Source organism: Pyxicephalus adspersus, chromosome 8, assembly GCF_032062135.1.
Source record: "Pyxicephalus adspersus chromosome 8, UCB_Pads_2.0, whole genome shotgun sequence".
NCBI classification, from domain to species: Eukaryota; Metazoa; Chordata; class Amphibia; order Anura; family Pyxicephalidae; genus Pyxicephalus; species Pyxicephalus adspersus.
The window spans coordinates 19514967-19531774 of NC_092865.1; the positions used below are offsets into that span (position 1 = coordinate 19514967).

The following is a 16808-nucleotide window of genomic DNA, read 5'->3' on the forward strand; positions in this document are numbered from 1 at the left end:
AGGAGGCGAGTGTACGCGCGCACTCGAGTCCCGGACCGCGGTAATCCGCGATCGCGGGTCGCGCGTATTATCGCGCTTCCAGCGATCGCGGATTTGAATGATGAATCAGGGGCTTTAAGTGAAATGCATTTCCATTGTATTTAAATGCAAGTATATCATCTTAATATGTAGGCAGTTTATTTCAGTTAATCTAATATTTTCCCATTCAATTTTGTAAAAACAATTACCGTATTTTTCGGACTATAAGACGCACTTTTTCTTCCCCAAAACTGGGGGGGAAAAGTGGGTGCGTCTTATAGGCCGGAGCGTCTTATAGTACCGAAAAATACGGTATGTTTTATGTGGTCTATGCTGTCCTGTTAAGGCTTCTCTAACATAGGAAGTTTTCTCTTCTGTGAATGTAAAATTGTGAGAAATGGGACAGACTAAGAAAACTTGTATTGATCCATACCCCTATCCACCCTCTAATTATAACAAATCACTTGGCTAGCAATGGGACATTTTTCAATCTCAAAAATATGACTTTTAAAGTAGATGTAAACCCTAAATAAATCACTCTTTTTCTTGGTTCTGCAATACAAATAATAATATGTTAGATGTAGATCAAAGAAGATTTTTTAGGTGTTCCCAGAGATTTTGAACTTTTTTTTGAGAAGGGTTCCTCCAGAGTAAAAAGATTTAAAAGACTGCAAAACCCCACTAAAATAAATGAAAATCTGTGGTGTTTGATGTACACTTTTAATAAATTAATGTCAAATGCAGGATGGTATTTGCCTATAGTGTGTTACCTGTCTACATGAGAGCTAAAGTCATAGGACTGTTCTGAGACTCAGGCACAGGAAGAGACAGGCACAGACACAGGAGACATTGGAAAAAACAGGCATGGGCACAGGAGGAGATGGGCATAGGAGAAGACTGGCAAAGGACACAGGAGACACAGCAGGAGACGAGCACAGGCAACACAGGAGGAGAAGGGCACAGACACAGGAGACAGAGGAAGAGATGAGCATAGAAACAGGAGAAGACTGGCACAGACACAGGAGACAGAGGAAGAGATGGGCAAAGACACAGGAGACTGGGGAAGAGATGGGCACAGACACAGGAGATGAGCACAGGAACAGGAGACAGAGGAAGGGATGGGCACAGGCACAAGAGGTCACAGGCACAGACAAAGGAGACAGAGGAATAGATGGGCATAGACACAGGAGAAGAAAGGCCAAGCACAGGAGACAGAGGAAGACATGGGCACAGACACAGGTGACATAGGAAGAGACGGGCATAGAAACAGGACAAGACTGACTCAGACACAGGAGACAGAGGAAGAGATGGGAACAGACACAGCAGATGAGCACAGGCACAGGAGACAGAGGAAGAGATGGGCACAGACACAGGAGACAGAGGAAGAGACGGGCACAGACACAGGAGACAGAGGAAGAGACGGGCACAGACACAGGAGACAGAGGAAGAGATGGGCACAGACACAGGAGGCTATAGGCACAGACACAGGAGACAGAGGAAGAGATGGGCACAGACACAGGAGACAGAGGAAGAGATGGGCACAGACACAGGAGACAGAGGAAGAGACGGGCACAGACACAGGAGGCTATAGGCACAGACACAGGAGACAGAGGAAGAGATGGGCACAGACACAAGAGGAGACAGGCCAAGACACAGGAGACAGAGGAATAGACGGGCACACACACAGGAGATGGGCACAGGATAAAGAGACGCAGGAGAAGACGGGCACCCCAGGATAGATGGCAGAGCCCCCAGTCATATTACATGGTGTCTGTGCTCTCAGCAATCACTTTGTGTAATTAGTAAGATGAAGATGGGTCTAAATGTTGATTCAAATCACAGCCCTGGCAGGAGGAATTATTGCCATGCACGGTGCCCTTACTTTGTGAGCTTTCAACAGTGATTTTGCCAATTTTCTGCAAAGCGTTCAGGGTGATGATGAATTCTTGAGGAAACGTTCCTGTTGTTATCCATAATGTGTGTGGATTCCTGGAAAGAAATAAAGATCTTCATTATGTTATAAGATTAATGTAAATGAACATTGCTCATTACGAACTATTAATCAGATAACATTGGGCTAATGAAGCCTTTCCCTTGGTACAGAAGACATCTGAGAATACAAATACAGTATCAGCACACACTAAGTGGGTCTCATGTACTGTCTGACTGTAGAAATGTATTTCCATCCTACCAACTAATCAGGCTCTGTCTTTCACGTAGTTAAAACAGATTTGAATATGTAAGAAATGCTCTGATTGGCTGCAAGAAGGAAAACACTGACTTCGCTTCGTTTATATGACAGCTAATCTCTAAACTCTGTGTGTGTGCAGCTCACCCATCAATGATGTGCTCAGGCGGGTGTCTGCCATCACTGGAGGTAGCCAGAGCCAGCACAGCCCCAGCAGAGCTCAGGCACAGGTTCCCCGCTCGGGTCATTTGTTTTCCGTACAATTACACTCCAGTAAAAAGTAGCTTTGAGTTGCTAGGTAACCAGGAGCAGCTCTCGGAAGTGGGCCTCATGTAACCCGGAAGCGCATGTGAATAATTGCTCGTGCCGCTTAGAGTAAAGGTACCGGAAGACAAAGGTTCCGACAGCTGAGTTCCCTTGCTGGTTCTGATCCTATTAAAGCTATGCCTGGACCACTGAGAGAGAGGTGACCGTCGTGTGCTGGTATTAAACTCTCCCTATCCTGGATAACAGTACATTGCAGAGGTGAGGTCTTGCATTACTTTAAATGCTAATATTTGGTTACAGCCCTAGAAAAAGTTTTCTTTCCCAGTGTGATTCTTTTAAGTTGATGTTTTATATGAGAAAACTTTAGCAAACTCCATAATATTAAGGGGAGCAGGTGAAGAAAGTGAGGCCACATTTTATATTTATAAGGTAAGAACACATGTGCTGCTTTGTTCTGCATAGAATGGGGAGGAGGTAAAGTTTGGAGGATTGGAAGGTCCCAGACCCCAGAATCCATTTTGTTGGTTTTGCTTTGCTGTCTGTACCCCCAGCTGGGGAGATTTACCCTCTATAGTGGTCATGGGGACAGCTGAAGGGAAATCTAACACTTATATTGGAGATAATTGTTACTTAAAGGTTTGTCCTCATTTCCTGTTTGTCCATTCCTTTATTTTCTTTTCTGTTTAATAATATACAGTATTTATATAGTGCCAACATATTACGCAGCTCAGTACATAGGCCATAGTCATGTCACTAGCTGTTCCTCAATGGAGCTCACAATCTAATGTCCCTACCATAGTTAATAATACAGTCTAAGGTCTATTTTGGGGGGAAGCCAATTAACATAACTGCATGTTTTTGGAATGTGTGAGGAAACCGGAGTACCCGGAGGAAACCCACACAAACACGGGGAGAACCTACAAACTCCATGCAGATAGTGTCCTGGCCATGGTTTGAACCTGGGACCTAGCGCTGCAAAGTGCTAACCACTGAGCCACCATGCTATGAAAAAAAAAACAATTTGTCAAACAGGAACAAATGTAAAGTCAAATATAATAAACAATGGAGGGGTTTGGAAAAGACGGGAGGAAGAGGTAAGAGACAATAATGGAGGTAAAATGTTATAGGCAAGGATGGGCCAAAACTACAAAAAATGGGGGACAGGTGGCTGGTGAGGGGAAGTGAAAGAAAATTCTTAAAGTTTGAAATGTTACTGGAGTAAAGAAGGGTGGCAGGAACTTGTCCACCCAAGACGACCAGATGGAAGTGCTTGGTCATGGTGTGCTGGAGTTGACCGGTTTGTTTTTCTTGGACAAAAGTCCAGGTCAGATGTCTTCAGAAGGGATCACCATGATCAGCAGGGACACTGAAGGTTAACACTCTTGCCTTTGCAGTGCTCAGTCCCAGGTTCAAATCTCAGCCAGGACATTATCTGCATGGAGTTTGCAGGTTTTCCCCGTGTTTGCGTGGGGTTCCCCAGGTACTCCGGTTTCCTCCCACATCCCAAAAACATGCAGTTATCTTAATTGGCTTCCCCCCAAAATAGACCTTAGACTGTATTAAAGACATATGATTATGGTAGGGACATTAGATTGTGAGCCCCTTTGAGGGACAGCTAGTGACATGACTATGGACTTTGTACAACGCTGTGTAATAAGTCGGCACTATATAAATACTATTTAATAATAAATGGTATCTGTCTGATGGTTGAGGAGTGCTATCATGGGATCGGTAGGGACTGATCTGGGAATAATACAGAAACAATGTGGACATTGCCACCGATATTAATATTGATAAACAGGATTTATAAAGCTCCAACATATTACGCACCATATATGCAAAAATGAGCCTGGATGGGGGCACCCCGGAAAAGGTTAGTGGGAACTGCATATTACCTGGATAGTAATTTAGTTTCCTGCAGACCATTAATATGAATATTTTTAATAAGATAAATACATTTGTGAAATCATGATCTTCCTAATGGTGCCTGACAAGGACTGCAGAGGCTCGGATTCATTGATCAGCTCACGGTTAAGTGAAGTATTACTATTGTTACTATTATCATTATTTGTATTATCTTTGGTACTACTAATTATTTGTTTACTGCAAAATATTTGTTTGTTTTTTCTCACTCATTATGGGTTTATTTAATTCCAATCTAAGGCCAAACAAGAAATGATAATTATCAAAGTCAAACTTTTAGATGCCATTAAATATAATAGGTAAAGAAAATACACAGTTCAGGTCATATTTACCTAAAAGAGCATCTGAGAAATAAACAAATAAAATAAATTGGATGAGAATAGGTATTGGCAGAGAAGGGTGACTGTTGTAATGGTGGAAACAATACTCAAGCGTACGGCTCGGAAATGGTGGCCTCATACAACTTAAGACTACACTGACGTCACTCTGCCGCTCGCTTGTTTTTTCGTCTCTAGTACAGTTTGTGAATCTAGTGCAATATAAAGGCGAAAATTGTCATTTAGAATATACGAATTTATGAGAATTTTATTTTTGTTTTATTATTATTAAAACATAAAAAAATTCAAATAATGTCCACGCTGTTTCAGAATATAAAAATACATTAGCCAAGTAACAGATTATTAAAATAGACTAAAGTGATTTATGTGACAGCATTGCAGTCAGTTCAGTAAAAGAAAGCATAGACATAATACAGCGGAGTGTTGGGTAGAACCAGTGCTCAACCCAGAAATTTTTTTAAGCCGGGTGGTAAGAAATTGTAGGTGGGTGGCAGCCCCTGTATTGTGACCAAACTCTTTAGTAACCACTCAAAAACAGCTGGGTGGGTGCTGAAAAGTGTTGGGTGGTGCACCCAGCTAAAAGGACCTGGGGAGAACCCTGGGTAGAACATTCTCATATATAGAACAGAAGAAATGCAGGGTTTGGACAAGATAAAAGCAATTACAAAACATGGGGGGTGAAAAGGAGGGTAAATAGAAATAAGGGGGAGTTGGCAAAGAGGAGAAGATGTCAAAATTACCAATTATAGATTGGTCAGAAGTTGGAGTGGATGAGCTCACAATAAGAGAACTATATGCAGGCAATAAAACCGAGGTTTGTGTAAATATCTCAGGGTTTATATGATTCACCGGATCACCGGAGCCAGTGACAAGTCATCTGATTGCATTGGGCAAGGACAGGTGCCTCTTATAGAGACCCTGCAAGCCATTTGAGCACTTACATTCCACCTTTGGTTGACTTTTTAATGATTTGATAATAAGAATTACACAACCGTGAACCTGGAAGTGTCCAGAGCTTAGCATGTCCCGGTTCACTTGGAGGGAGATAGAGGGATTGATGTTGACTGATGTTTATTCCTCCATTGGTTATCCTGAACACTGCTCACCATTCTGGATCCCTAGCAGCATTTTCTCGAGCCAGGATTTGTATGGTTAAATGGTAAGATTTAGAAATGACTTGTTTTTATAATGCATTACAGGCCAAAGTAATGCTCAGGGTTACCAACAAGGTGGTCAGAGGGCACATAAGTTTTTTGTGATTAGCTTGGAGTATTCTTTAATTGACCCCTTTTGAAATTGGCTTTTATTGACAATAAATTGTGAGCTCTTGGTGGTTTATAACTGATGTGAATAATTATACATACTGAGCGCTCCATGTGTGTGTGTGTTCCCAGAACGATGAAGACACGGGACCTGTCTATGTGCGGGAGAGGGGTCGGCTCTTCCTTTCAGGGTCCCGGCCCTTATACACCAAGTCTCGTTCTTCTTCTCGCCTCTTCTCCAAAGGGTTTTCTGTGGAGCTGTGCATGAAAGGAGAAGATAACTGTAAACCAAAAGAGAAGCCATTTATTTTCACTTACACAGAGGAGGGCAGTTTACGCTATTCTGCCAAGTCTCTCTTCGCCCTGACACTAGATCTCATTGCTGATAACATTCCGCATGTGGACTCCTTGCTGGGTTTCCCTGAACAGGTTGCCGAGAAGCTATTCACTGTGGCAGAGTCCAGGCAACAGTTCTCCAAACCTCAGAGTGGCCTTGTGGCTCTCCAGAAATTCACAGAGGCGTACGGAGACCTGATGCTGTCATCGCTGTGTCTGCGGGGCGAGTATGTTCTCCTCTGGGGTGACCAGCACACAATCCTTCATATTGTGCAGTGTTGTGCTGTACTGACCTCAATATTTTATTTGTGATTAGCTTGTGTAATTTGAACAGTTAATATTTGAAAGAGAATGGCACTGAATGATATCAGAAATAAATGGCCAGGGATTGAATCTGAATCACTGACTTGACTACAGTCTCTTTATGCTCATTAAAAAATCAGCATGATGGCTGTACCATGGCTGCTGCGTAAAATAACATATATGGAGTACAGTGATGTTTTATTGCACAAGTTTCAGGTTTCCTCCCACATTCCAAAAACTTGCAGTTAAGTTAAATGGCTTCCCCCCCGAAAATTGACCTTAGACTGTATTAATGACAATAACTATGGTAGGGTCATTAGACTGCGAGCCCCTTGGAAGTTAGTTAGTGATATGACTATGGATTGGTACAACTTCGAGTAATATGTCTGTGCAATGTAAATACTGTGCAATAATAATCATTTCCAGAAACATTTATCTGACACCAGTAAGGGTTTTAGTCCGGCTCTGCTTCCTTAACTTTGTGTTTGCACTGTACAATGTTATTCACCTGAGTAATATCTATTTTTCATATTGAAATCTCAAAACTTTTTTGTGTCTTCTTTTTGTAGAGTGGGACTACATTCTCATGTACGAGAATCTAATGAGAACTTTTATTTTGATATAAACAGGTACCTCCTAGTGTCTGAGAAGTTGGAAGAGATTAAATCATTTCGAGAACTTAGCAGTTTGGATTTGTCAAGTTGTAAACTAGGAGATGATCATGAATTGCTGCAACATGTTACCTCTGACACTTTGAACAGGTATGAGAATACCATCCGAGACTAAAAGTAAAGTTGGGTTTTATTCCCATTGGTAATTACTTGATCTACAAATGATAACCAGCAGACACAGTATTGAATGTAAAACTTTATAGTCTCCATTTCCTGGGACTGAGTACATTCATTACGTTTGCTTGTGCATTTTGTAAGTGAAATCCTGCAATCTGTGCTGGCTAAAGTTGTTCCAAATACATGCCCTCCTGTGTTCTATGGAGGAGTTTCAAAAACTTTTTTCTGATGGGTGAACACTAACCATTGATTTTCAGTGTTTTGGGGCTGTTTTGTTTTGTGCATGGAGATTGCACTTTTAATGAAGACATGCCCAATTCTTTTGGAAAATAGAGTGCAAGTACATATTTTACGGCTTTATCCTAGTATTAGGAATCCAAATGAAGTATAGGGCAGTATTCGCCCCAGAATTTTTTTAAGATGGGTGGGAAGAAGCTGTAGGTTGCTGGCAGCCCCTCTATTGTGACCCAACTTTTCAGTAATGACCCAAAAACAGCGGGGTGCTTACTGAGAAGTGCTGGGTGGTGCACCCAGCTAAAATGGTCTGGAGAGAATGCTGTAAGGTAAACATCAGGCCATTTTTTTGTGTCCAGCTATGGAGATTTCCCTTCTCTTTCTGTTGTGGTGATAAAACAGGAAAATGACACAGTTGTTACCAGAACAGTTGTCCCTATTGGAAGATTTATTCTCACTTCTGTTTCTCATGACTCCTAATATTTAGGATTTTCTATCTTAACGACAATACTTTGGATTTTTGTACACTGTATAAGTAAAGAGTAACTTTAGAGGATTGAATGGGAATATGGCATGGGTGAAGTTTAGGGTAAAGTGTGAGGGCTAGATTATGTGCTATGGATTCCATTAGGGGATAGTTGTAGGACTGGAATAAGGTGGGCCAGGTTTTAGGATCCTGGCTAAGGTTCTTGGTAAATTTAGTTGAGAAGTAGTGGATAGTTTATTGTTCCTCATGAAATCCAATGTACCATCCATTGCAGATAAGCATTTATTATAAAAATTTAGTTATAACTGAATTCAGTGTTTTGTTCTGAAATGACAAGCGTGCAAGCAACAGAGGTGTACTGTGCTGGCAACAAGGGTTTTAAAAAGGATCCCTAGAAAAGGGGGATTGATTTGGTCTAACTGACTTAAAGTGCAATTAACCCTGGGGATACTCTGCCTGTACTGGGTGCCACCATCTTCTCCCTCCTGTATCCCAATATTTAGCCCCCTTGATTGGCTGGGCCAGGATGACCTAACTCTGTTCAGGTGCGCAGCGAGTTCAGTCATTCCCAGCACCCACAAATTTTGACAGCTGGGTGGCGATAAGGCAGGTAAGAATGCTTATTGAAGAAGGGGCATCACCTGTCCCTTTCTGCAATATGGACCTGCCTGATGCAAAAGTTTTATAGTGAAACTTTATTATACATCAAGTTGTGATAAACTTTAAAAACTTATCTTTTAAAAAAAATATATATATATCATAACTTGCTGTGACTATTTAATTAGGGGAATGTTGCAGTATTTTTATTGTTATCCATTTTGATTACATAAATCTTGGTCCTAATAAAGCAGTAAGCTCCTGCAAAACACATTGACTGGAGTTTTACACCATTAAATCAATTTATGGGCCAATCGCGCCACAATTTGGAAAGATTTTAGGATTGTATTTCCTCCCTAGTTAAGGGAGATTTGGCTTCCATTGTTTCTTTTGTGCTGAATTTTAAAATATTTGTTAAAAGAAAAATCTTTTCTACAAAGTATCTATTTAAAGTCCCATGAAATGCTGTTTATTTGCAACATTATCAATTGTTTCCTGTGTTTTTTTTTTTTTTTTGTTTTGTTTTTTTTTAGATTTTGGAATGTAGTCTTAGTCTTTGACAACACCTTTGACCTACATTTTGTATTCTTGTGCAATAGTTCAGTTCCTTCTATGTTGCAATGCTGTGTTATGTGTTTTGCTTTCTGTGCAGCCTGAAAGAGCTCCGCTTGAGAGATAATTGTCTATCTGATGCTGGGATCAGGAAAATGACCGCACCAGTGCGGGTCCTACACCGAGGATTGGGGGCCCTGGCGCTTCTGGATCTTTCTTGTTAGTATGCACTCTTCGATGTTTATTTATTTGCTTTTTCAGCTCAGCATGCATGTATGTACAGTGCCCGTCGTTCATTGTCCAAACGACCGTCCTGGCGGATCCATGGACGACGAATGATCGTAATGGAAGTGAAGGGGGAGAGAGCACAGCGCTCAACCGTTCTCCCCTCCCCATCGAGCAGAACGGTGCTGTATGTACATCACTCGTTCATGCATCATGCAGTCCTTAGTCGTTAGAAAGGATCGTGAAAGATCCTTTCCAACGAAAATTATTGCACGTGTGTACCCAGCTTTAAAGTGCAAGCTGTTTGCTTACTAGAGGAACCTGTGTTTGCAGAAGATTACTTCCTGAGCAAATCAAGATCCTCAAAGACTTGGGGTCACTTTACAGACTACTATGAGCCCACAGGTTTGCATTTCACTTTGCACTTCTCATATCTAAGCTAATCACCAGTCAGAACTGAAATACAATATTGTTAATAGTAAAACCGTTTCTATTGGAGAAAAATACCTTTTTAGTTGAAACTGTTTTTGATGTGAAGAAGCATCAGTTTCCAGTTTACACAGAACACTCTCCCAACAGAGAAAGGGATGGATTTCGTGTGAGTGAAAACAACTTGATGCAAACTCACCGCACTGAAACAAACATATTCACTGCAAGGGGGTCAGTAGCCACTTTCCACAAACAAAGCAGTCTGTGTGAAGGAAATCTTAGAGTTTCCATGAGTTTTGCACATGTGTGTGACTGCTCATCCACCAAAGGCCATATTGAGGAAGTCTGAATAAGGAATGGGAAAACGATACTACTGTGAACTAGTTGGAGCTTGCCCTTAGTTTTGGTTAGTTTTTCCTTTCTATTGTGGTACCTCTGGTGTTTGCATATTATTAATCTAGGATTATTATATGTTTTTTTGTTTTATATCATGCAACCAGAATTATATGATCTCAAATGTATTATTATTAAGCTGTATTTATAAAGTGCTAACATAATATGCAGTGCTGTACAATAAATATAGGTTGCAAATGACAGATACAGACAATGACACAGGAGGAGAAGAAGACCCTGCCCAGAAGAACTTACAATCTAATTGTTTCTGTTCTTTGTTAATAGGATTCTGTTGCCACACATAAGACAATAGAAACAAAAATGGGACTGTCCTTTGCTCTGGAATCTCTCTCCCAGTTTGATCACACAGACTGCAGGACTCAGGGCTGGGCTGAACAGGTAATTGTAAATCTAAGTGTTTATCCAATGTTATCAAAGATAGCTTTCAGTTGTTTTATTGTATGTAACACTCCCTCTGTGTACCTGGAACTTGACAAACAAAGGCAAGGTACAGCAGTGGAAATGTACAGATAGTACACTATTACATTCAGATTGGAAACATGCAAGGCCTATTCATACAGATAGCTGTGATTACAAATTTATGTCAGTACTAAAGAGTATAGATATGTGTAAAAGTAAACCTTCCAGGGCAAATTGATTGCTTATCTGCTAACCCTGGACTCTCACAACTGAAATGTAATTCGTAAAGATTGTTTGCACTAGGGAACGCAAAAAAAAGGAGGATGGTGCCAGGAGGTAAGTGGGTTTTGTTTTTTTGTTTTTTTTTGGTGTCCAATCCTTTTATCTTTTTTAAACCATATGTGTTGGAGGAGCAGTTGGCTGGCAGAAACCCATACTTTCTATTTACCATGGAAGATCCGTTTTTAAGGAGCCCTCTGTATGGGCGCATACAGAATTAGGATAGTAAGCAGCACTGAATAAATGTTATATTCTCTTTGATGTTTGGTACATATTAGACTGTGCTAACAAAAATCCTTACCACTGACAATATGTTTGTGTTCTGTGCCATATGCAGAATATGGTGATCTAATCCGCACAAAGCATCATCTTCTAGTGGTCATTTTGAGGGCGGTCTATGTACCGGGTACAAATATTACACTGAAATACTCTTTATTAAGGAGAAATAATCAGATACAATATTAAACAGACTAGAATTTTAATAAGAAACAGACTTGAATCGCACTGCAAAGGGTTTTGCAAATATACATATTTACTGTTTATATAATGCTTCTTTTAAATATTAGGATCAGCATATCACAAACTTATGTACATGATTTTTTTTTACGATAAATGTATGGAACACAAAACATTTTTTTTAGTTTAATATAAACCATACAACTGTGAGTAACAAATATTTAACACTACAAATGTGTAATAAATCAGCAGTGTATAAACCATCAATATGGAACAGTGTGCATAAGTAAAGAAAGTCATGAGAAGATATTGGTCTGTGCCCAGACTATGGACACCGGATTATTTACATATTGCAGGAAGAATGACTTAACAGTAATATAGCTAGAGAGGTCAGTGGTATCTTGCTTTACGTTATTTATTCTTGAATATCACAACAAAGACTGTAAAGAGACTTCAGAATGATTTGAACTTTTCTCTTGTGGCTTAAGGTGCGTACACACTTCCAATTTTTATCGTTCCAATCGAACGACGAACGATCGATTGGGCAAAAAATCGTTCGTAAAAAAGTAACCAACGACGCCGACGAACGAGGAAAGTCGCTGGAAACGAACGACCGGACCGACGGATCGGATTGGGCGACGATCGTTGAACATCGTTCGTGTGTACGGTCGTTCGTTGATCGTCCATGTTCAGAGCATGCGTGATGAACGAACGTCCGTTCACTTTCCTGTCGTGCACATAGTTCCTCTATCGCTTAAACGATCGTATCTATTGTGTGTACAATATCTACGAACGACCGTGTCGTTACCTCTATGTGCAGTATCGGTGCTATACGATCGTTCATATATATCGTGCATGAACGTTCGTCGTTCGTTTTCCAACGATAATAATTGGAAGTGTGTATGTAGCTTTACTGCCTGTAAGCTGCTGAGTATTGTGATGGGAGGTTGGTAGGCTTGTTTGCAAGGCACACAGCCACGCTTCTGAGGCAAAATGGTTTTTCAGTGCCTCTGTTGTGAGGATGAAATTTTTCATAATACCTTTTAACTACAAAGGTGAGGTAGGGCTTATTATGATTGTAAATACTCAAGTCTGGGCACAAGTTCACTCTATGCAGACAAAAAATTAGCTGAAATACAAAGGTAGAAAAACAAAACCACAAGACTATTTTGTCAGGAGAACGTGCTTCACTTTTGTCTACATGTTTCAATCAGGGACTTTATTCAGAATGCAGAGTGGTACAAAGAAAAGAATTGTAAAGTTGAGAACACATTTTCAGGCGATGCTATGCGTGGACAATGCACATAATTTAGAGTAATAATAGTAAAGGTGGTGGGTAGTCATCATAACTTGTTTTCTTCATACGACAATCATTATTACTAGAGTGCCACCTATATTTTCTTTTTTTTTCTTCTACCGACTATCTTGATTGGCTTAACTCATTCACGAGTTAATTCATTCCTTGAATGTGCAGGGGAAGCCGGGATTGCCAGGTATCTTGGTAACCAAAGCTGAGGCTGTGCATTCTTAGCTCAGCTCCTTTGCCCGATACCTGGAGTGATCAGGCAGGTAAGAGGGATTATTGCAGAAAGGAAATCGCCTCTTCCATGCTGCAATAATGACCTGCCTGATCATGGACTTTTAAAAGTGGAATTTAAGTTGAAAGATGTGCATGCAATAGTACCATCTTACCTGCAGAAATATATATTCCAAACACATTATATGTTACAGTGCATAGCAGGAACAGGAGAGAGGGACCAGTTTACATTCTGAGGATTAAACTTATATTGTATAAGAATAAGGGAAAATAGAGGTAATGGAACAAGGAAAAAGTGTGTGTGTGTGTGTGTGTGTGTCTTGGTCAGTATTGGAGAAATATGCTGTAATACTGCACTGTATGATATTGAATTCACTGCACTTAGTTTATTGAATTCTTTTTTTAATATTTCAGCTTTTAAAACAATGGAACATGAAGGTTGCATCAGCTGCAACGCCAAAGGAATCCCTAACAGCCAGAACTGCAGCTCAGAACTTTTGTAAGTGTTTGGAAATATTTTAATTTCGCTATGTTTATATTTCACAAAATATATATATATATATATATATATATATATATATATATATATATATGTATGTATGTGTGTATGTGTTTCTTAAATAAAAGGAGAAAGTAAAACTCATGGAACTATACAAAATATAAGTGAAATGTAAAGGAACGTTTGGTCAACACATCTGTAGTGAATGTAATTTGTGTATATGTAAAATCTGTGATCTAGTACACTTTGTTTTAAACATATAATACCACAGCCTGGGACAAAGCCCATAAACAGTGTAATAATGTATTTCATGTTTGTTTTCTATTTCACCAGTCTTTCTAATCGTCTTGGATTATTTGCGTTGTAAGTTTTAGGTCCCATTTCTAGCTGTGCATTGTGGTGCTGCAATGTGCAGTATTGTTTTGGTGTTGTTTAATTAGAGTACCATGCCGCACTAATGCAGGTATTGCACAATGCAACACATGGTAGTGAAGGGTAATTAAAAAAAATAAATAAATAAAGGTGGTGGGGGGTCATCTGCTTTCTTACCATATGGCTAAACTATTTTTAAGGTGTGGCCATTATTATTATACAGTATTTAAATAACACTGACAAGAAGTAGCGCTGTACAAAGTCCATAGTCATGTCTCTAGCTGTCCCTCAAAGGGGCTTACAATCTAATGTCCCTACCATAGTCGTATGTTATGTCTTTATGTATGTTAATCTTTAATACAGTCAATTTTGGGGGGGAAGCCAATAACTTAACTGCATGTTTTTGGAATGTGGGGGAAACCCATGCAAGCACGAGAAGAACTTGCAAACTCTTTGCAGATAGTGCCCTGACCGAGATTCGAATCTGGGACCTAGTGCTGGAAAGGCCAGAGTGCTAACCACTGAGCCACCATGCTGCCCCTGCCCTAAAGCAACACATGGTAATATGCTACATAATGCTCGTGCAGTTCACCATCTGATGTAAATGGTCCCTTAGGCATAGAATCTTGTAATGCCTTATTCACTGATGCTCCTGTTTTGGTAGGAGATGTCCTCCTCAATGTGTACTGGGAAGTTAATTGCCCATCAGCTCCATTCTTGGGGACCTCTGCCAGTGAATTCCCAGTTTATTAACATGCTGTGGCCTATCCTGCTTATGATTGTATTTTTAATGTTTCAATGCAAATATAATGAATGGATGATGTTTTGTGTTTTACAGATGGAAAAGAAAAAGCGAACCCTAAAGATCTGATAGCCTCCACCATAAATAGTTCAGCAGACACACAATACAGAAGACTGCAGTTTCACACACAGGACATAGAGAAGAATACGGTCACCCCAGCTGGACAAACTTCAGTAAAAAAGACCCATGAGGATAAAACCCAAGATGACGTCTCATTAGATCCTTCAAATAGACTGTGTGCGTCTCTAACCCAAGGAGAGTGGGACTTGCTAAATTCTTACTGAGCCAATGCCGTTTTTAGTCTCCTTGGTCACAAAGATAGATTCTACATAGATTGGTCAGACCTGACTATTAGCCATATTGTTTTGTGGCAACACGTAATTCCCACAGACAGATCAAAGAATGCTTACAGATGCAAATGACTAAAAATGGAATAGGATCTGCCCTGGCCTGGGAATTTTTGGTTTGTCAAGCCTTAGATATGAACCTTGAAGTTCACAAAAGTCCATCAGCAACTATGAGAGCAACATATTCCTACCTGTGAAATGATTATTTATTTTAGAAGCTGGTTTAGAACGGCCCAGTCTGCTGCCTTCCTACAGTTAGTTTACATGCCAAAGCTGCTGATGCCATCACCTATGCCCACCTCTGATCTTCAGCTTCTGTGCTTCTCACATTTGGATTATGCCTCGTTGGGTTTCTGCTGGGGACCAGCCGTGGAAATAGTTATGGCAGCTCTTATGTGCAAACTGCATGCCAGGTAGTTCTAAACTAACTTCTTCTGCTATATAGGAAATATGTTGCAGGTTGCTGTAAATGAATGCTGTAAATCTCAGGTCCCCCACACTGTACACATACATGTATCCTCAAAAAAAAAAAAAAAAAAAACGGCAGCCAAAGGAATTATTAACTTGTTTCTTCATCTTTGACATATTATCTGCAGGGTTTTGGCCAGGTACCTCATCTTTTGTGGGCTTGTACCTCTAAAGAACACTATAAAGAGTCATATAAGTCCATAGGAATGGGGGAATTGTGAACAACTTAAGATGGTTAAGCCCAACAATGTCATATATTGCAATTTGCCAGACCTTACATGTGCTAGTTTATGGCTTTCTCCATAAAACAATGGGGAGAGTAACTATAGTTAATAATTGTGTTATTTTCAGGCTTATCAGGTAAAAATAAAGGGAAAAAAGCCTGAAATAGGAAAATTAATCCAGCCACCTCATCTGGGGACTCCAAAGTTGCAATACATACAGTTTTACTATGAGGTTTACATATGCTTTATACCTGTGGAGCAGTATTTCTCAACCAGGGTCCCTCCAGAGGTTCCTCAAGCAATGAGGAAAGTCTGTGACTCTCATGACAGTTTATTTGAGAGCAACTTTTTTTTGTCAATAGTTTCCCTATGTCAAAAGGTCGAGAAACGCTGTTATAATGGAACATGTTTATCTGTAGTTACTAATGCACAGAAATATAGATCTGGCAATGTCTCTGTGACAAGGTATTTAGATTGTATATTCTGTGTTTTTATGTTTTCAGAATAAACTCTATTTTTGTACGTTGCACTGTTTTCTGTGTGTGAGGAAAAACAAATTCTTTCAGCACTAATGTATAATTTACCCCTAGTAAAAACATGCCAGTAGACTATCCCTGAAATCCTTATCTGCCAATCTTTTTACCAAAACTACCTAACTATTTAGACAATTCAAGCTTGCAGTTTTATGTGGGTGAAAAAATGATTAAGTGCAACAACAAGTACAACTGAAGTTTAGACAGAACCTTGAACACAAAAAATGTTCATGTGTCTCAGTAGTCACAAAGGATATAAAACTAATATTGCTATGTGAAAACAGTGGTGACATCTTTACTGTGCTGTACGTATCCTCTGCTATAAGCAAAGCTGTAAAGAGACCCAGGAGACCTATTGCAGGCTGAATGCAGAAAATGGGAAAAAACATACAAGACCACTTTGTAAAAAAGTTTACTTTACAAACCTGGTAGGAATACACAAAGCACCCCAATAATTAAACAGAAACACAACTCCTCTAGACAATATTACCTTATCAAGGAATTCATTTTAAGGAGCTTTGTCCTACAGAA

At 39.9% G+C, this 16808-nt stretch overlaps 2 protein-coding genes across 2 annotated transcripts in view; one reads left to right on the forward strand and one right to left on the reverse strand.

Moving 5' to 3' along the window:
- Nucleotides 1-2544, reverse strand: part of IFT25 (intraflagellar transport 25) — a 7868-nt gene extending 5324 nt beyond the window's left edge. Inside the window, exons 1-2 of the mRNA XM_072419679.1 lie at nt 2354-2544; nt 1901-2007 (exon numbers count right to left, since the gene is read on the reverse strand). Coding sequence (XP_072275780.1) covers nt 1901-2007; nt 2354-2454 — 208 coding nt within the window. The 5' untranslated portion in view covers nt 2455-2544. The remainder of the gene's footprint in view (nt 1-1900; nt 2008-2353) is intronic.
- Nucleotides 2545-3733: 1189 nt separating this feature from the next.
- On the forward strand, nt 3734-16266 carry LRRC42 (leucine rich repeat containing 42). The gene is made up of 8 exons (XM_072420759.1): nt 3734-3797; nt 6103-6559; nt 7265-7396; nt 9394-9512; nt 10034-10116; nt 10626-10739; nt 13447-13531; nt 14742-16266. Exons 1-8 carry the CDS (start codon nt 3734-3736, stop codon nt 14987-14989), a joined length of 1302 nt encoding a protein of 433 aa, XP_072276860.1. The 3' UTR covers nt 14990-16266.
- The last annotated feature ends 542 nt before the right edge of the window (nt 16267-16808 follow it).

Bases quoted from the DNA above. Each gene is read 5' to 3' on its own strand.
- LRRC42 (XM_072420759.1), top strand. From the start codon at position 3,734: ATGGAAGTGCTTGGTCATGGTGTGCTGGAGTTGACCGGTTTGTTTTTC. The intron at 10,740-13,446 runs GTAATTGTAAAT...TTAATATTTCAG, and splicing joins CTCAGGGCTGGGCTGAACAG to CTTTTAAAACAATGGAACAT. The intron at 13,532-14,741 runs GTAAGTGTTTGG...TGTGTTTTACAG, and splicing joins AACTGCAGCTCAGAACTTTT to ATGGAAAAGAAAAAGCGAAC.